The sequence below is a fragment of the Nelumbo nucifera genome, chromosome 3, assembly GCF_055504915.1.
Source record: "Nelumbo nucifera cultivar China Antique chromosome 3, China Antique-T2T, whole genome shotgun sequence".
Taxonomy (NCBI): Eukaryota; Viridiplantae; Streptophyta; class Magnoliopsida; order Proteales; family Nelumbonaceae; genus Nelumbo; species Nelumbo nucifera.
In genome coordinates, this window is record NC_142651.1 from 14,230,480 (window position 1) to 14,250,729 (window position 20,250).

Here is a 20,250-nt window from a genome sequence, read left to right on the forward strand (position 1 = left end):
TTTCAAGTAGAAAGCAAGGTATATTCTATCCTATTTAGCATATATCTAAAAAACATTGTTTTATATTTTTTTATATGATACACTAATGCCGTCTTTGTATTTTGGTTACAAACTTTCTTAATTTAGACTCCCCAAGGAATTCACTATTCATTTGTATCTCCCCATAAATTTCCTACTATATTCCATTATTTTTATATTTATTGCAGCAAGATTTGATTATTTCTTTTTTTGAAATTTGTGCAGTATGAATTCATATTGTCTAAAATATTTGCACATTCATTTATATTTCATTATGATTATATCATCATTTTCAAACTTGTAGTTGATATCTTAGGCTGTATGTAAATGAAGCTAACTAGATATGCTCAAACCCATATGAAACTACTCAATGTTAGGTCCAATCAACTGTCAATTCCTTGTAGGAACTTTATTAGTACTTCTCTTTCATTTTGCATAGGTTTTTGCTAAGAAAACTGGAAAAGATACCCACGTCCTGATCTCTGTCCAATGCAATCCTTTAACCTATCAAAAATTTGAATAATTCACATATATATTTGCTTATTATTGTACTTTGCACAGTTACTAACACTGGTTCAATTGTTTACGAGGAATAGTCTACACTATACAAACTCTTGAGTTGCAAGTATAGATATTAACCTGAGTTTGCCGGATGACAATCAATTAGACAATAATAAATCTTCAAACGAACCAATCAGAGATTTCCTGACGGGAAGTCCACTCAACCTCCTTACCAACTTGATACACATTGAGGTGTTGAGGCTGAATGAAGACCCCAATACTTATTGTGGTTAATCAATTATTGGTTCAAATACCCCGGGCCATTCTACTAGTGTTAGGAAATATGACGATTCACCTGAATGATCTTTCGTATTCCAGGCTTCCAGCCAGATAACTAATGATCTGCCACATGGCTATCCCTTTCGCTATGTTAGACTACAAGTGACTTGATGGGAAAACACTCTTAATTTCCCATCTATAAGGGATCAATGAACTTTATAGGTGCATCGTACACCAAAGACACCGGAAAGACGTAGCAATTTATGCGAGATCACTGGACCATACAAAAATGCAAAAAAGAATGGTAGACCGGTCAGTCAATACAGGCCAATACTGATCGATATTTTGAACCTTGATTCAGTTAATCCACTATACCAGGTCATTGGTAACAAGTATAAAATATAAACAGTATCAAGCGAAACAGAAAGCACTCATCCACACCACCTCCATCCAGATCTAGCCTAGCAACCAAGTTAATCCCGATGAACTAGTCTACTGAAATTGAAAGCTCGATTAGAATGCATGGGCATCATGACTTCATTCATGAGCCAGAGCAGGGCAGTTTGACCTCTGCCACAAGTCCACATACCAAACAAGAATAGGAATTGCAGTTAGCAAATATATACCTGTCTAAACTTGAAAACCATAACCGTTTGAAATTTAAAGCAAGTTAACAACAAATGATGCTCTTCAGAAACAAGTCATAACCCTTAAAAGAGTAGCAACCAATAAGTTATATGACAAGAAAATCATCAAAATTTATGACTTCTAGACCTCAACGTTCCCAAACAACAAATCTAACTGGAGATGAGAGAATAAAAATAATTATAAAAGAGGAAAGGCGGCAAGCAAGAGATGAGGCTCAATCTTCATCCTCTTCATCTCCATCTCCTCCAGCAGCCTTCTTGGCAGCGGCCTTCTGGTTCTTTCGCTTCACTCTTCCAGGGCGACCACCTCCAAGAGGACTAGTGAGAGAGAAATCAATATGCTTCTGCGAGTCCACCCTCACCATGAAAGATGGAATGTTAACCACCTGCCTTCCAACCCTGCAGCGGAAGAAAAAAATAGCAATAAAATTTGAATGATTTCCCAGAATATTATAAAAAAAAGTCATAAAATGACTGAAATCCCTTCACAATATATTTCAAGGAACCTGGCTTTACGCTGGAACATGTTATTATATAAGAAATAAACAACAGAAAATGTTATTAAATGGGTGCAGAAACAATTAGGGAAAGTCTCCCTAATATTCTGACAATGTCCACGAGTCTGACTCAACGAGAAGGCAAACCAAGGATTTGTTGAACATCTATAGAAAGCATAAACAATTAACCCGCTATGCTCCGTGTTCTATTGCTACTTTCTACATGGCATTTGAACACAACATTATACTGCACACATGTGAATGCCATGGAATCCATATATGCTGCCACATGGCATCCGTATGGGCTACCACATGCCATTCATCTATGTTGCCATCTGGCACATGTCACACTAAATACATTCAAATACCACATGACATCCATGTGTCACAGAACACATTTAGAACTTTAATTTCGTTATTTAATAATGGTTTCCAATAAAAATGACATTCCTTGTGTATATTAGCCATTCATATGTGTCAAATGAGCAGTAGATAACAGAAAATGTTATGTTAAAATATCAAGAAAAACGCATTAAGTATTGGAATTTGACACATGTTCAGCAGGAAACTTAACCCACTTAGGAGATTTTATGCAACAATGGATGAAAGAGAAATGATCAAGACAACTACAATATCACTGATCCATCCCAATTCTGACAGAAAGTAAAGAACATTGACCAGCGTTAAAAAACATCCTTGCACTCAATATCTAGGTAGGTCAAATGATAGTAACAGAAAATAGCATATGTTGAAAGATCATATTAAATGCCTAATGAAAGTATAAATCACTGGAGATCCTGAACAAAATCACCATTCCATTTTCTTTTTACTCTTTTGGTTCATCCTAGCTGTCTTTGTTTAACCCATCATTTAACCTTCATACAAAGTACCAATAGTATGAACCACTCGAAATCCTGAACAAAATCACCATCCCATTTTCTTTTTACTCTTTTGGTTCATCCTAGCTGTCTTTGTTTAAACCCATAATTTAACCATCATTCAAAGTATCAATAGTTTGGATACACAAATCGAGTATGCAGAGATTTCAACAATTGATACTCTTGTTTTTTTCCGTTTGAAATTCATAAATAGATAAGTTACGATAGGTATTAATGTTTAACCTACGAAAAGGCCCCAATTCTCAGCATCTAGCATAGTAGCATTCCAATGACCCTGAAAAGGTGATACTGTGCTAGAACCTTGAGATTGGCAATATCACTTGGATTTGGCAATTTAATTGTGGAAGGTGATTCTAAAGTGGTGCTGTGCTGGCTTAGAAATGATAACTTTGTAACATAGCAGTTCTGAAAACATACGAGGGAAATAAAGATTTGGGGAAGGACATCATCATGGAATTTGAGGAGTCTAGAGTTGCCAACAGAATTTGCAGACAATTTAGCAAAGAAGTGAATGAATAGACAACAGCTCCTCTGGGGTACATCATCATGGAATTTGAGGAGTCTAGAGTTGCCAACAGAATTTGCAGACAATTTGGCAAAGAAGTGAATGAATAGACAACAGCTCCTCTGGGGTACAAATGGGCTTCTTAATTTAAACCATAACAGTTATTTGCATGTGGCTCAGGCAGTGTAGCTATCCTTCTTTTGGGGTGCTAGGCACAGTTTGTATATATCCATTCTTTTCTCACAACCAATAAAATGTAATATGTTATCCATAAAAAAACCTATGCTAGAACCATACACTTCCTAGCACAACACTCAACCCTCGTTTATCTATGCTTAGGACCAGCTGTGTAAGACAAGCTCACATTGGCACAATTAATCTTGGACATATTTATCAAGATTATTAAATTAATATGTATTCAAAGCAAAAAAAAAAAGTTATGAGCATAGTTGAATTCAACCAGTTCATAAGTCATAATAACTGTTTTTAACTCATGAAAATACTCACTAAGCTCAGTTACTAATCACTTAAGACATTCCTTTGGCCCATTTAAATTGACATCAAAAGATAAATCTATCTGAGAAAATAAATTTTAATCTGTCTTATCATTTAGCATTGAGTACAAAAGAATAAACAAAATGAACATTATCTGTTGTTAATAATTTTGTGTTACCAGTTCTGCTAATAGAACCCTGTATTATTTTGTAAGTGATAAAAGTAATTAGAAGCCTGGAATCAGTGTTATCAAAGCAACTGCATGACTAACTAGTCAGTTGATTCCCAACTATGTGATCGCCTAGGACTACTAAGCATTAACTAGCTCAACTAATCAATGTCAAACAGAAGCTTGCATCATCAACCAACCCTTATCCCAACGAATATGGGGTCAGCTACATGAATCCCGTTTCACTAGTCTGTTCTGTTTAACGCCATATCCATTGTCAAATTATTGGTGCTTAAATCATTTCTTACTATTTCAACCTATGTCCAGTTTTGGCCTTCCCATTTTTCTATTCTAACCCTTTCAACATGTAACAAACCACTTCTTATAGGTGCTGTTGATGGTCTTCTATGCTTTCTTTCATTTTTATCACCCATTGGAGATACTCCTAGGTTCTTAAGAATGGCTTAATTTCTGATCTCATCCTTCTAGGATTTCCACTCATCCACCTCAGCATACACATTTCTTCCACACTCATTTTTTTGGACATTTCATGCTATTGCATTAAATATTTGTGGTGGACCATGATTGGGCGATGATACATAAAATAGCAAAAAAAAAGCATAAAATAAAAGAAGGCAATGGAGTCCTTTCAAATTTTCTTCCAATGAGTGGTCTGTTGGTATGGAGTCACCACAAACGAACAGCACATCAAATAATCACAGTTTTTCCACAGCAAGATTAATCATTTTTAGAAACTTTCTTCTCTGCTTGAAAGATAAAGGTCAAACTAAATATCTAATACCATACTTTTCGTGCAACAATTGTAGCTTGTATTAACTTGTATATGAGGTTACATCAATATCTTAAATTTAGAATGGGTCCTTTCTTATGGCATCAAGCCATCAACTAGAGAGGCCTAAGACTAGTCATCACTTCACCACACTGATAACACTAATACAACTCGAAACTCATATTGGGATTCTTCAGTTACATGCAACAACACTTTTACCTACATTCAGGAAGTGCTATTCAAGGAGTTACCTCAGTATCTCTACAAGGTCTACTAAATTCCCGGCAATCCAGGAGAAAGGTCCAACTACCTCTTTCTTTTTTCTACCCTCACTCAGGTTCCCTACTACTTAAATTTGCATCGCATCAATTATATGGAGAAAATCGCTATCTTAAACAATTCGATAATGTACATTTATTTTCTTATTAGTTATTAATAAATAAATAACAAAGATAATACCAAATATGTAGACACCAGGGCTTTTCTTCCAGTGATGTCTATACAACCTAAGTAAAGGTAAATTTTGTATTCCAGGTGTCTTTCGATATTCTCAAGCCTCAACACATGAAAATCACGCCTAGTATAAGAAAACGTAACATTCTTTCTAAGCCGCAATAGAATGTAATTTATACCTGATATGTCTCTGCCTAATTAGCACTCGGGCATGGTGAATTGACTTTGCCATTCCAGACTTGAACACAAGAGTCTGGAGACGGCGCTCGAGGAAGTTCTCCACAGTTAAGGCCAATACGTAATCGAGCTTGTTCTGGCTCTCATCCAAAAGACCGTACCTGTTCATCCTGCGAAGAAGGGCTTCACCTTCAAATATCCGACGAGGATTCTTCTCATCGAGAGTGAGAAGCATTCTCGCGTTATTACGGATGCGGCTCAGAGCGTACTGAACCCTCCACAACTCCCTCTTACATCGGAGCCCATACTCTCCGACGAGCTTCAACTCGGCATCCAAACGCTCTTTCTCGTACGGACGACGAGGTTTCTTGAAAGTCTTCCCATCTGAAAATATTCAGTACCAATATTCACATCAAAGCTCCAACAGGGATCAATTCATAAAAACGCAAACGATCCCGTATGGAAATTAACTCGTGTTCCTCTAACATTTCAGACAAGATGATTTAAACTTGAAAAGAAATGTCAAGATCAAATAAGTGAGAATTGGTAGAGAACATTACAACCATATCATATCAGATCAAATCATGACCAACAAGCATAATAGATTAGTGAAAGAAACGGAAAAAATACGTGGGAGAGTGGGAAGCTTACAGTTTCTATAAAAACTAACGTGAACCATTGCTCCGTCGTCACTTTTCCCCTTCTGATGTCGCGGGGGAGAGGAGAACAATAAGTGGACCAACTAGACGATGGAAGTGAAGGCATTCATTATATACTAGCACTAAACCCTAAAACTTCATTTGCAACCAGCAGGCTAGGGTTACAGACTTACATGTTGAATAGTTAATGGGCCGGGTTCGGGCTTTTTTAATAAATAGACCTGCAATGCACCCATTTTTTTGACCGACTGAAATGTTGAATCCAATAAATAAAATAAACATGATCTATGTCACTAAGGCTGTGTTTGGTTGAAGTGCTTTATTTGTATTAGTACAAATGCATAGAAGTGCAAATGTAAAAAATGTAAATTTTTGTTTAATTTTGTTTTGGATTTTATTTTATTTTATTTTTTTTCATGTCTTAATTTACTTCATTTATAATGCAATCAAACAAAATAAGCTAAAATTTAAAACAAAATAGGTCAGAATTTACATTCAAATCATTTGTACTGCCATAATTTTGTATCAGTGCAAATTTATTTGCATTACAACCAAACACAGCCTAAACATCTATGCCCCTAATTCAGTAATTTGAGCTATGAAATTTTTCTGAGTATGGTGATAAATGTGTAAATTTGGGCTGTAATGAATAGAGAAGGCATAAATTATACCTGGGTTCGACCTCGGGGAATCTTAAAAATTAGGCTCATCTCCTTTATATTGCATAGAGTAAGGGTTTGTTCATTTGCTCTGAAGTCGAACATTTGAAAGTGCAATAATTACATTAAGAGGTATATTGGTATTGATGAACTTTTCTTTTCTACGAATTCTGAATGCAAAGAATGTTGTTCTGAATTTCTAGATTTTGAAAATTATCAAATATCCATTTTGACCCCATATATAAGAGTTTTTGTTTGTCTTTTTGGGAGTATCATTGGAAAACAAAAAGTTAAGGAATAAGAGATAAAAAGACATGAGCAACCATTTTTCTGTTAAAGTTAAAAGATTCCTCTTAAGGGAATGTTCTTTTCTTGGATTTTGAGAGGGGGGGGGAAGTTGGTCAATGGGATTTTGGTTCCCATTGACCAAGAATTCCATGTTCATTTTTCATATTTATGTGGAGACCAGGGAAAGTTTACTTTCCTGGGTACTTATCTCCTAAGTGGGTAAATAATTTTTTCACCTAAGGGGAAAGTTGCTAACACTTGAATGGGACAAAAATGTCCCTTTTAATAATGGATTTTTAAGGCTAAAATGGCCATTACCTTATTTACCTAGGAAATAAAAGAACATGGGTAAATGCACTTACCCAGGTAATTGCATTTACCTGGGTAAGTAACTTACCGAAAAACAAATGAGGCCTAAGAGATAAGAGTTAAGAAGAAATGAACAAACCCTAATATTTAACTCCAAATACGTGTTAGGGAAAATTCCCAATCAATACCCTGTACTTTGGCTCAAGTGATAATTTGGTCCCCGAACTTTAAAATGCAATAATCCAATACTCGAACTTTCAAAATGTGACAATCTAGTATCTACTGTTAATGGACCGTCAATTATGTATATCGCGTGACTTCATGTGCGATTTAAAACTTTTAAAAATATCAAAATTACCCTTGAATATAAAACATATTGTTCATCATCTTCTTCATCAATAAAATGGTACCGGTCGTTCCTTATCACCTTAAGGCTCAAGTGATCTTTACCATCTCTTAACACTGAAACTTGTGCCAATGTGCAGCCATGATTAATGAACCATGATGCATCAAGAGTTATTGTGGCGACCATGAATGGAGACAAAACAATCCATACCAGAACCAGACCTTACCTGATGTGGGCTAACAATCTTAACCAAAAATTAATCAGCATAATCAACTAGCAATACGGGCTTACAGGAGAAACATAAGCAATGCTCTGAATCGAGTTTTCCAAACTCTAGGTGGAATAAATAGACTCCAAGAATCTCAAAGCTGCAAAAAATCTCGGAGCCATCTTCATATCCACTCATCTGTCCATAATTCCATACTCAAAATGACGAACAAAGGGTAACTTCTGTCTTGCACGTCAAAGAAGTCTCACTATAACTTAATGCCTCATGGCTTCCACTACTCTCAGCCATCCAACATTTCGATCGAATGAAGAATTCATCAAGCCAAAAGGAAATGAAAGTACAAATTGCACTCTGAAAACCTATCCAATGCCCATACCACGCTTTTTTTTCGGTTCTCTACATTCCACTTAAAAATCCCCACATCCTCGGCCTCTAAAAATCCAAAACTATTTTTCCTCTTTACCAAGAAAAGACATCATTTTTAAACTAACAAATAAACATTGTAGCAATTTCAGTTGTACTCTCTCCAAGCTTACCAGAGGCACCTACAACGAAAGAAACAGAGAAAGGTAAAAGGATTATTCCAGTACCTGTGAGCTTTGGGTAGAGCTACGGAGCTGAAAAGATTGGTAACCAGTACTAAAATAAAGACTACCACCAATGCCAAGTCAGGCTGGCTGACGGGTGTGCAGTGAAGACCAAGGAAAATGATAGTGGTTGTTGTCGTTGCAATTACCCGCCTCTTCTTCCGCTCCCATTAACTTTAACTTTTAAGCTTCATACAACACCCTCTCCCTCTCACCTAACTTCTCTCTCTTAACGGTTGATTAACGGTAGATAGAGTGTCGTGTTTCAAAAATTCGGGTATTAGATTGTTGCATTTTAAAGTTCGGGGACCAAATTGTCACCCAAGCCAAAGTACAGGGTACTACTTGAAAATTGTCCCTATTTTTTATTCCAAATATTTATTAATCATTTGTTTTTTGATAATTACAAAAGGGAGCTACACAAGACGGGGTAGCACGTCCCCAGCAACCACTATAACAAATAAAAGAGAGCGACCAAGGGAGGTCATTAAGGTTATAGGAAACAGACTCGTGGATTGAGTTACTGTTGTAGACCTGAAATCACCAGCTTTGAGTCACCTTCAATTGGTCCTTGAAGTTCATTGCCACATTATGAACTTCCTATGCTGCCCAAGCCTCAACCAAATTGATGGTAGTAAGTCCAGGGAAGTAAGCTTTAAGATCCACTACCTCTCGTCAAAGTGATTCCTAGCAATGCAAACTATCAAGGACACCTCTCCACCACTACAAGAGGCATCAAAATTAATCTTTCATTTTCTTTCCCTTTGGAATTATTTACAAATTCCAAATGGGCCCCAATTGCTCTTTTAAGAACAACTGGAGTTGAGGGGGATCAGTCACGGTAGTGAAAGTACTCTTGTTTCTATTCTTCCATAGGTGCCAAAGGATATATATGTTCCTTTCTATATGTGTGTATATCTTTCTAATATATTGCTAGGTATACTTGTTCATGAGTTGGGTAGCTTGACGGGCTGGTCTGGTTTAATCTATTCTATGTCAGTCTTGGACACATTTTTAAGATTGTTGGCTTGGCTCTGAACATTGGGTCCAATTATTATTTTGGGCCCGGCTAAAGCTTTCTCAAATAAGCCTAGCTAAATAATATTATATATAATAAAAGATATAAATATAGTAATAATATATAATAACAAAATTAAGAGCAAAAAAGTATTATATATTATAATATTTGTCCAAATCAGGCTTGGGTATGTTCATTTTCTATATGTATGTATATATATTTATATGCTCTTTAAAGAGCTCAGGCTTGGGTATACTCATTTTCTATTTATAAAGAGCTCAAGCAGTCCGGCCCATGAACAAGTCTATATGTATGTATGTTATCGATATCTATATGTACATAATTATATATGATATATGTATGTATGTTTTCATGTCAATAACTCTAGGTTTAAATGCAATTTTTTTCTAAAGCATGACAATTATGTCCATTTAAATATAACAATGCTAAAATTGAATGAACTCAATCCTTTAGGAAATAAGAAAATTGGCAAAAGAAAGTAGAGAAGTTGGGGCTACCGGGCAATCCAAATTTGGTGTAGAGTCATAGTTTGGGCGTTTAAATAGTTCATAATGGGTTACCAACGTTACCTAACCCAGCCCAACTGGCACCCTTAACAACCCCACCAGGGGTGTAAATGGCATCCAAAAATCCAAATTCAGCATTATCAAATCGAACTTGCATAATCCAAGTATGAGTATCAATGAAATTTGGATATTGGTATTTTACCACTTAATTCACAAGATTGGTTTTTTTCCCTTCTTTTGAAGCCAATAATTTACTAGAATGAATTTGGATATAATCTAATTTGATCCGATAGATGTCCAAGCTGATTATTAATCATTGATATTAGGGATACAAATGGATCGAATTGGATTCGAATCAGGGTATATTCGATTTCGATCTGATATTGTTCATGTCGGATCCGATCCAAATATTCGATCGGATCTTATAGGACTCAATTTGAATTTGAATCCTATTGGTAAGTTGGATCTTCGAATCTGATCCTATCCGACTTATTTTCTTTAAAAATTAATAAATTATTAAAAAAAATTAAAGTATACTAATTTAAATAAAGAAAAAAACAAAATATACAAGTATTTTTTAGTTATTTTCATCATATGTATACATTTTTTATAAAAAAATAAATAATATAATAAATTTATAAAAATATATTTATAAATAAATAAATAACATATATATTTATATTCATAAATATATAATATATATCAGATCAAATCTTCTTGGATCGGATAGGGGTGATCCAATTCGATCCAATTTGTGATCGGATCCTATTATCTGATCTGATCCAAAGATCTGAATAGGGGGTGATCCAAATAAGATTGGACCGGGATCTGATCCATTTGCACCCCTAATTGATATAATAGGCAATTTCTTTAATTGTAATTTGTAAAGGGGGTAATGATGGGAAAACAAATAATTCTAACCCCAATCTCTTCCTCTTTCCCATTCTTAACCAAGGGAGGAAAGTTGCACCCCTTCTCTAGACACCCCTTTTTGTGTGTCACGTATTTATAATAGATAGGTGTTCCAATCTGATTGATCCAATTTAGAGAAGATCTTAGATCAAATTAGTAAATTACGGTTTAATTTTTTTTAAACCAAACAAAAAAGGTTTAAACAAATAAGTAAATTAAACATTAAGATGGTCTCAATATTTACGAAAACGTTAGTTTGAAGATTTATAAATGTTGAAAAGGTACATGACAACTACATGTGTTAAAATGTGATAGAATTGTAATGGAAGGGACAAAATGTCGGAAACTGAAAGTTTAGGGGGCTTTGTCACAAAATAAAAGTTGGGATTTAAATGTCACCACCCCCAAAGTACAGATAGCAATCTGTAATTTATCCAAATATTTAACGTTAGATTCTGATTTTTTTTTGGATGAAAGTTGATTTATATTAAGAAAGAGCAAAAATAGTTGAGTCCGTCCAGGAGTGTTTTTCCCGGGTCTGGATGTAGTAGGCACGTTAGGTAAGCACAATGAGTGAGCACATAATAGCTGTGTGGCACATTTCCCAGTTAATGTGCCTTTCATCCAAACGTTTTTATTCCGTTAGATAAAAATTATCCATTATTTTATTATCTTTGTCAAAATAATTAAAAATAAAAAAAACAATGAAAAAAATCTCAGACCCGTTTTTTCCAATATACCAAAAAATCTCAGAACTTTTGGCCTCTTGGGCCTAGGGGTTTAAATGGATCGGATCCCTATTTTGTCGAATTCGAAACACTCCTGTTTGGATCTTTGAATCGGATTTGGATCACCCTCTATTCGATTTGAGAAGATTCAATCCAATATATATTATATATTTATAAATATAAATATATTACACATATATATGCTATTTATTTATTTATTTAGTTATAAATATACTTTTATAAATTTGTTATATTATTTATTTTTTATAAAAAATATGTATATATATGATGAAAATAATTAAAAAAACATTTATATTTTATTTTTCTTTTAATAATTTATTAATTTAAAAAAAAACAAGTTGGATCAAATCAAATCCAAAGATTTGACTTACTGAATTTGAATCCTATCAGATCCGATCTACATGAACAGTATTAAATTGAATTTTGATTCAAATCCAATCCAATCTGTTTGCATCCCTACTGGCCACAGAGTGGGCAGCCAAGATAAGTTCCCTGTTCCTATAATAAATACTTATAGATAAAAATTCTGAAGATAAGTTTTTAATGCTTTTAAGATGATTAGTCAAAGAGTTGTAAAAAAACTCGAGGTGTCAAACAAAACAAAAAATAAATAAAATAAGATGAAAAAACTCCAGATATCCATTCAAAGGTTCTACTAGGGGCTTTGCATCTGTGCTGATGATTAAACAGGACCACCCAATCGACTTTGCAAAAAGAAGACTTTTCTCGACTGATATGCATTCAGCTTACAAAGGGCTGCAAACAGAATTACTTTTATTACCATCAGCAGAGAGAAATTTTGAGTTACAGTCTAAAATGACTAAATCATAAGCTGTGCTTGGTTGCAATGCAAATAAATTTGCACTGATACAAAATCACGGCAGTGCAAATGATTTGAGTGTAAATTTTGACCTACTTTTATTTCAAGTTTTAGTTTATTTTATTTGATTGCAATATAAATGAAGTAAATTAAGATATGACACAGAATAAAGTAAAATTCAAAATAAAATTAAACAAGAATTTACATTCTTTTTTACATTTCCACTCCCATGCATTTGTACTAGTGCAAATAAATTTGCACTGCAACAAACACAGCCTAAGATCCTTGGTTCACTAGACTGAAGCCTCCATCATAGATTATAGTGATTTTATCTTAAATGGAATTGATTTGCAAATTGATGCAGGCAAGAGAGAGAGAGAAAAAACAATGTTCTTGTTTGTTTTGATTATCTGCATTGTTGTAACCTTGGAAACATATCTGGATTTGCCCAAGGACCCACGACGCATCCTTAAACACATTCGGAAATATAACATTGCTCCTTGTTAGCTGCCAAATGAAATATCAGGCTGTAGCAATCCAGGACAAGACTTGATTGAATAGAATTTTGATATTGATTTTGTGAGCCAAAAAAGAAAGGACTTCAAGAAAGAAGCAGAGATTACGAGGAAAAATTATCGTCCATGGACTAACAAAGAGGACATCTCTTACAAATGTAGGGAGTTTTCCACATACTGATCACAAAGGGAGCAGGTTGCGTTATTCAAAGTGCCTCTATTCAAAAGATAAAATCTAGAGTCTCCAAATTAACAGTTTTAACTTTTGGGGGGGCATCTGATTTTCCAAGAAGTGGATCGTTCCTTCACCAAATGTCTTGGAGGTGGCTTATCAGTCCCAATCTCCCAGGGACCTAAGATAAAAAATCTCGCTGCCACCAGGCACCGGGGTTTGGGGAGGGGCCAGATGGGCTACCTTGATATATAAGGACCTACTCCACAGCGGGAATCCAGGAACTACTCCACCTAACCCACGAGGACTCCAATATATAAGGACCTCACCCCCCAAGGGCGAAGGAATGATGCAAGAAGAAGATGGTTTACCTCTGCTCTCTAGCTCTCTCATTCTCTAATATCATTTTCAGCTCTCCACTAAGTGCTAACTTAGCCATCGGAGTGACCTCACCGGGTAAACACCCTCGGGTCCTCTAACATCTGGCTCCTTGCAAGCCTCTAAAAGAGCAACAAAGCCCATCAAGGTAGCTCACCTCCAGGCAGCTCATCAAGGTAGTTCACCCCTAGGCAGTTCATCAAGGTAGCTCACCTCCAAGTAGCTCATCAAGGTAGCTCACCTCTAGGCAGCTCATCAAGGTAGCTCACCACCAGGCAGCTCGGTACCAGGCAGTTCGCCACTAGGTAGCTCGCCACCAGGGAGCTCCACTTCAGCCTCTGAGTCACCAACCACATGGGAACAGACGAGATGATAAGGTACTTGGCCAAAAAATTGATACATCACGAAAAAATGATACATGATCGGAACCGGTTACATCACAACCAAACTGGCCTGAACTGATCCAATATGATTGGTTTTCAGAACTGTTGGGTCGGTTTCAGTTCATCGATATTGTCAAATCTAGCCAACTGATGGTGGCTCAGTTGGTAGGTTCTTTGACTTGTTGGAATAGAGACCTGGGATCAAATCCCGCTGCCACCAGGGGTTGGGGGGGTTAAGGGAAAGGGGATGGGCTACCCCTGTTGTGTAGCCCCATGAAGCCAAAAAAAAATATTGTCAAATCTAGTAAACTAGATTTAATTTACACACCGCCCATTTGCACTTCCATGCATTTATATAAGCACAAATTTTTACTGCAATCAAACACAGTTTAGAGGAAAGCGAAAAAGGGAAGGAGTTCTGGATGCACGGTCTAAACTGGTTTGCAATTACCATAAACCACTGGAGAAGCGATAGAAATTGAAAGAAACATTCTAGTTGAGTGGAATAACCGAATAAACCCGACAGATGGATTCTTATGAATTACTAAGTAATAGTTTGACCTAAACCAGAAATTGCAGCCATAGGTATGATCTTCAGAGCTGCAAGGTGATTTCAGCCCATGACGTAGGAAACTGCTCAGTCAGCATTGCCTAAGGATGGGCAGAGTTCAAAGATGTTTACCGGACAAAGAACATAAGAATGATGAAGCTCCATCTACAGGCAGATTCCAAAGTTGTCATAGAAGGCCATCAGAAAAATACTGCAGAAGTAGACAATAATCAAATCAGTCAATAACATCCGCCAAATACTCTGGATTTCAAGTCGTTCCAGTTTTAGCACATCCTTGAGATGGAATATGAATACAACGGACCACAATCCTGTGTGAATTCGCCATCTCTAAATCTTTTTCAGATCCTTTCTGACGATTTCAATGGGCATGTCCTCCCTCATCTTGTTAGCCAAACAGTCGTCCTGTACCCCGAAAAAGGGAAACATAAAGGTGAGGCTTACAGCCTTGCTACAAGAGGGACAGAGTACAAAATTAACTGCCGAAAACAGGGAAACCCCTAGGCTTGAACGAATTATTTATTTATGGGCCTCAACTTTGAACCCATTTTGTGGTTTGGTCACTTTGGCAAGGAGCTTCCACAACCATAAAGCAAGTAGGCATGAGACAAATGAAACTGAGAATAATTGCAAATTGGTACAACAAAGAATAAATGCATAAAAAAAATCTCGGTTGCATTTGAAGTGAACAACATTTTCCTCTTTGGAAAATTAGCTTTACACTCTTTTAGGGATCATTTCCCTTACAAGCCCATTAAAACGTAGTGAAAGTTATAAATCCAGTGCTAATCAGAATCTGGATCACCATCAACAATATCAGGAAAGGAATCCATTGATGCATCAGTATTGTACTCAAGAGAAAGTCCCCTTCCTTTCTCAGAGATCAATGTAGTAATAAGACCACCTTGAGCTGGAGTTGACTTAGCAGTAGCAGCAGCTGCCACGGGATCACTGCTATCCATCCCATTGACGACAGAAAAACTAGATATAGTTGTGGCAACTTTGGAAGCGTATATCCTATTGCTCTCTGCTTTACCTTTCTTGGGTTTTCCTTCAATTAATGTAAAACTACCAGTACTAATCACAATGTCTTTATCCTGTGCCTCAACATCATTATTTCGAACAATTTCTTGCACTTGCTCTGATTCTGTCATAATCACATTACCATTTCCTCCTATCTCCATATGGGCAGCACCTGTAGCCCCACCATCACCTTCCATGAGAAACAAAGCACCAGTTGAATCAGAAAGTATCTTTTCCGCCAGACAATCTCCTGTAGCCTGCCAAACATCTTTCCCACAAAGTTCTTGAGCACTTCTCAATTGCTTGTCTGGCACACTCATTGGGACATCAGTTTCTTCACCATTCCCCAGCCAGCTACTATACAGGTCATCATCAAGTTCAGGATCATCCATTACCAATATATCTCCTGGAAATGTACAATTGTTGTTTTTCTGGCTAACAGAAAATAAATTTTCTGGTAATCTGTGGTCAAAACTTGAAACAAATTCACCCTGACTTCGAGATGAAATATCCACCAGCGGAAGGGAACGAGGATGTATGAGCACTTCTAAGGCTAAAAGAGCATGAGCACAAAATTCAGCTAGCTTTGTTCCAATCTCTTGCTTGCCTGTTAACCATATATACAAGACTCAATTGCAAATAAGCACAAGAGAAATAGGCAGCATCTAAAATGAAAAAAAGAACACTGGCTTAGTCAAACAGTGAAACATCTTTTTGTTATCCAAAATAGAGAGCAAAGAAATGCTCTAAACTTCTTTTTTGGCAATAAGACTAGCTTGAGTCCTTAAAATTGTTTCTCTTGGGATCATTTTACTTTTGAAAGCATCTAATTGCAAACAGTAGCAGCTTATGGAACTTCAGTATCAGGGATCTTGGACCAAATCCAATAGTTGCTCTTTAAAGAGCTTGCCCAGCTACCTTATTTAACTGGATGCCCTTGTGTCAGACTGAAGTGTGGCATCCCGATAGTCTTACTAACAAGGATTTTAGATTGAAGTGCCAATCAGATTTTCCTTGCTAGAAAACTTATGATAGGTAGTTCTAATTGTAAGTCATACTTTCCATCCATGGTTAACAAGTAATATATTTGATGAACCATTCCCATATTCCATAACATGAAAAAGAAAAGTCCAACTTCTCTCTTTAATGATGGTTCCCTAATAGAACAAAGGTACACGATCACTTCAGCATTTTGCAAAAGCCTAGTTATCAAAATTCTAAGGAAAAAAAAAAGAAGAAGAAAAAAATGTGGATGTATTCCATATTGCATGTTTTTTTGTTCAAGATCCCAAATTGTTGTTTCTGGGTAGCTTTGTTGACAGTTTGGGTCCAGGGGTACTTTCATCAATTTATAATTCAGATTCTAGTCAGGGGAAATTGGGTGCACATCAGTTAGGTTTTGGTCTCTTGGGTCTTTTTGTAACAAAAGTTATCTTTTGGGGGTTTTTTGGAGCTAGCTTTGTTTTCAAGGAGTTGTTTGTTAAAGGGAAACGTTCTAGGGGCTCATTTGTAAATATTTTAATTGGCTTCTCTAGCAAGCCATTGAGTCTTATAAAAGAGAAGGGGGTTGTTTCTGTAGGGGTCTTTTTGGTTCTTTCTCTCTTGTTTGAGATGTAGCTCAGCCCCAACTAGGATTTTCAAGTATTGGGAGCTTGGGTTTTGAGGATTCAACCCATTTTGGCACCTTCCAATCCCTCTATCGCTGCGTGTCCGTGCAGGAGGCCAGCTTGATGCCATTGTTACTGTAGCAGAACTGTTCTAAATTGCATGAAGTGCTGCATGTAATTTGTTTTTCTGTCCACATCAAAAGTACACAACCTTATTGGTCCCCACCAAACCAAAATGACATAAAGCTAGATTTCAATTGTATGAAGCTCGGGAAATCCTGGAAGGTCAGGCCATGGTGGTGCCTTAAGGGATGGTAATGGCATGGACATGTGATCATGGCATTATACTCTGGAGTCTGGACCTGTAGGCAAAGGTGACTCAAAGGCTTAATTACTAACACTACAACACGTTAGCAGAATTACTAAACTATAATGAATCCACACTGGGAGGAGATTCCCCTGTAATAGTGGGCCAGACAAGACATGATACCCTAGGACCGGGCAGTGCAAACATGTAGTAAGACAGCTAGAAAGAGAATTGATAGTTGAAATTAAATGAATAAAAAGGTTAGCTAATAGCATGGAAGATGCTGTAGCCAAACAAGGGGCAAACAGAAATCAGTTCAATTGTATTAGGTGGAGCTACCAATGAACTCAGAAAGTCCAAAGCCAACACAACATCTGAACCAGTTATTTCAGATTTGGATTGTAGAGAAAGTGATTGACTAGCTTGTGGTCCCTATTCTTCATTATTTCTTGATGATATTTTACTGATCATCTTGCTGTTAGCATGTGTTTTTACTGTTGTTACTAGTGACAGGGGTATTCCTGTCATTGTACCTCTTTTATTGTAAGACTAATATAAATAGCACCTGGGGCGGCAGATAAGACTGATTTTTCTGCACCCCTTTTCTCTCTATTCTTTCTTTTCTCCTCTCTTCTTCTCTTCTCTTCCATCTCTTTTCTTTCTTTCTTTTCTGATTTCTTCTTGCCAAAACAGGTCTGAACCTCCATTCCATCTCTGTTCTTCTTTCTTTTCTGATTTCTAACTTGGATGTTAAAACCTGCATCTGTATAAAAATCAGATTGGATGCAGATTTGACTCCATTCCATCTGTTTAAATATGCAGTTACATATATAAAATAAATTCAATATTTTATATTTATATAAATTTATTAATTTGTATAAGTCATTAAAATAAAGAAACTTTTAGAACTTTCTTTATTTTAATGACAATAATGTAGATTTGGATTTGAAGTTTCAATAAGTAGATTGGATTTGGATGTAGCTGGATCAAATCAAAACCCAACCCATTTACAGCCCTAGTATTTTTCTTGAAGATAAATAAAAAAGAATTTTATTAAGAACTAGAGTGAGAGTACAATGAACAAAAATAGTACTAAGATAACACCAATAAGAAAGGAAAAACATCCCCCAAACCAACATTCTCCTCCCACCTGATACCAAACTCTCACCCTGACCACAAACCCAGCTGACCTTTAAGAAACCACCTTTATCATCAAGCCTGTCCCACCTCTCCTTCCTCCATCACTTTTTTTTTTCTTTTCAGGTTGTCCCCTGTTTTCTCCTAGTTCTCTAAATGATTTTCTTGTAAACTCCTCACTCCCAAGGAAGAAAAATCCCAAGGTTTTTCTCACTTCTACCTCCTTATTAACCATTTCTTCCAAATCAATCCCATTCCTGTAGTGTGTGTTTTCATCTACCAATACCTCCTCTACTTGAGAATTTCCATCTGAATCTTCTTCCCCTACTTCCAAATCTGTAATAGGTTTTGTCCTACCATCTTCCCCTTCTTTCTCCACCAAGCTTTCTCCTCTTGTCCCCTTCTGAAATTTTACCAATCTATCTTCATTACTCCCCCTCCCACTCTCTAATTCTTTACCTTCATCTATAACCCCCACACCTGCACCACTCATCATGAGGATCATCCCCCTCTTCCATTTCTATATGATCACCCTCCCAAGTTCTAATCATCTTGTTGTACTTAATAAATTTTCCACATCTATGTCCAATCTATACTACTATTAAAAGTATGAATGAGAGTGTGGAACTTTTATTTGACTAAAATACCACAGCTTTTGAATTTGATTGTTCTCTAATTGTAAGGGCACAAATGTAATTTGAACAACCACTTTTTTCCTCATTCAAATTCCTCTCATAAAGTCTTATATTTAAGGTATTAACTCCCATTGACATTCGTTGAATCATATTCTTGACTAGAATACCCCTATTTTTGAATTTAGTCTCATTCTAACTGTGAGAACACAAAATGCAATTTGAACTACTATATTTCTCCTCATTTAATTCCCTCTCATTAAGTCTTATATTTAAGGTATTAACTCCCATTTTCATTGAACCCTATATTAATTAACCATATTAAAGAAAAATAAGTGTGACAAGGAATAATTGTTTTTAGGGTACAAGATTTAAACATACCCTAAGTTTTCATAAATTGACTTGAACGTACCCTAAGATTTTCAAAGACTTAAATACACCTTGTGACTCTTTTACCCTTTATTTTCTTTCAAATTTTCAAAATATACCTTGAGTTTTTCAAACTCCTACGGAATCAAATAAAACCAGCATCCTAAGCATTAACAAGGCATTTACAGTTGGGGTGGCTCCAATGGCCTCCACAACTCTGGAGATGGCAAGTACATGTTAAGGAACCCCACATCACTCCAGCCATTGGAGTTTACAACGCTACTCACTATATACAAAGAGAAACATATGAAAGTATAGATAAAGCCCTGAAATGGAAATCCCAAGGCTTGGACAAAAGAAAGGTTATTGAGGGTTCATCTCTCTCTCTCTCTTCCCCTTTCTCTTATAGCTCTTCCTCTCTCTTACCACTTGCTGGATCTAGGCATCTAAGATGGGACCAATCCATATCTACTCTCCTTTGTCGCCTAATCTTAAATGACACCTTTGCACATTCAACTTCGTGTTTAAGTTTTTTAGTTAACTTGATTGAACTCCAAGAATCTATTGGGCTTATAGAGCAGCGCCACCATGGAAGCGACAACACGAGATTCGAGCCAATTATCAGT

The 20,250-nt window shown here is 36.3% G+C and overlaps 2 protein-coding genes across 8 annotated transcripts in view; both read right to left on the reverse strand.

Annotated features, from left to right (window-relative positions):
* Window positions 1–1,403: 1,403 nt before the first annotated feature.
* On the reverse strand, window positions 1,404–6,240 carry LOC104597237 (small ribosomal subunit protein uS4y-like). The gene is made up of 3 exons (XM_010258687.3): window positions 6,082–6,240; window positions 5,433–5,814; window positions 1,404–1,844 (listed from the first exon to the last, which is right to left on the reverse strand). The coding sequence occupies exons 1-3, from the start codon at window positions 6,107–6,109 to the stop codon at window positions 1,661–1,663; spliced, it is 594 nt and encodes a 197-aa protein (XP_010256989.1). The 5' UTR covers window positions 6,110–6,240; the 3' UTR covers window positions 1,404–1,660.
* Window positions 6,241–15,183: 8,943 nt separating this feature from the next.
* Window positions 15,184–20,250, reverse strand: part of LOC104597260 (uncharacterized) — a 62,381-nt gene continuing 57,314 nt past the window's right edge. For all 7 annotated transcript variants that reach the window (XM_088902209.1, XM_019197981.2, XM_088902208.1 and 4 more), the window contains one exon: window positions 15,184–16,179. In XM_088902209.1, the coding sequence (XP_088758335.1) occupies window positions 15,335–16,179 (845 nt within the window). In that variant the 3' untranslated portion in view covers window positions 15,184–15,334. The remainder of the gene's footprint in view (window positions 16,180–20,250) is intronic.

What these genes read in the sequence shown, in the direction of transcription:
- LOC104597237 (XM_010258687.3), bottom strand. Translation starts at nt 6,109, where the DNA reads ATGGTTCACGTTAGTTTTTATAGAAACT. An exon ending in CGTTAGTTTTTATAGAAACT is followed by an intron (nt 5,815 to 6,081) that starts GTAAGCTTCCCA and finishes GAATATTTTCAG; the next exon opens with ATGGGAAGACTTTCAAGAAA. An exon ending in ATTAGGCAGAGACATATCAG is followed by an intron (nt 1,845 to 5,432) that starts GTATAAATTACA and finishes CTTCCGCTGCAG; the next exon opens with GGTTGGAAGGCAGGTGGTTA.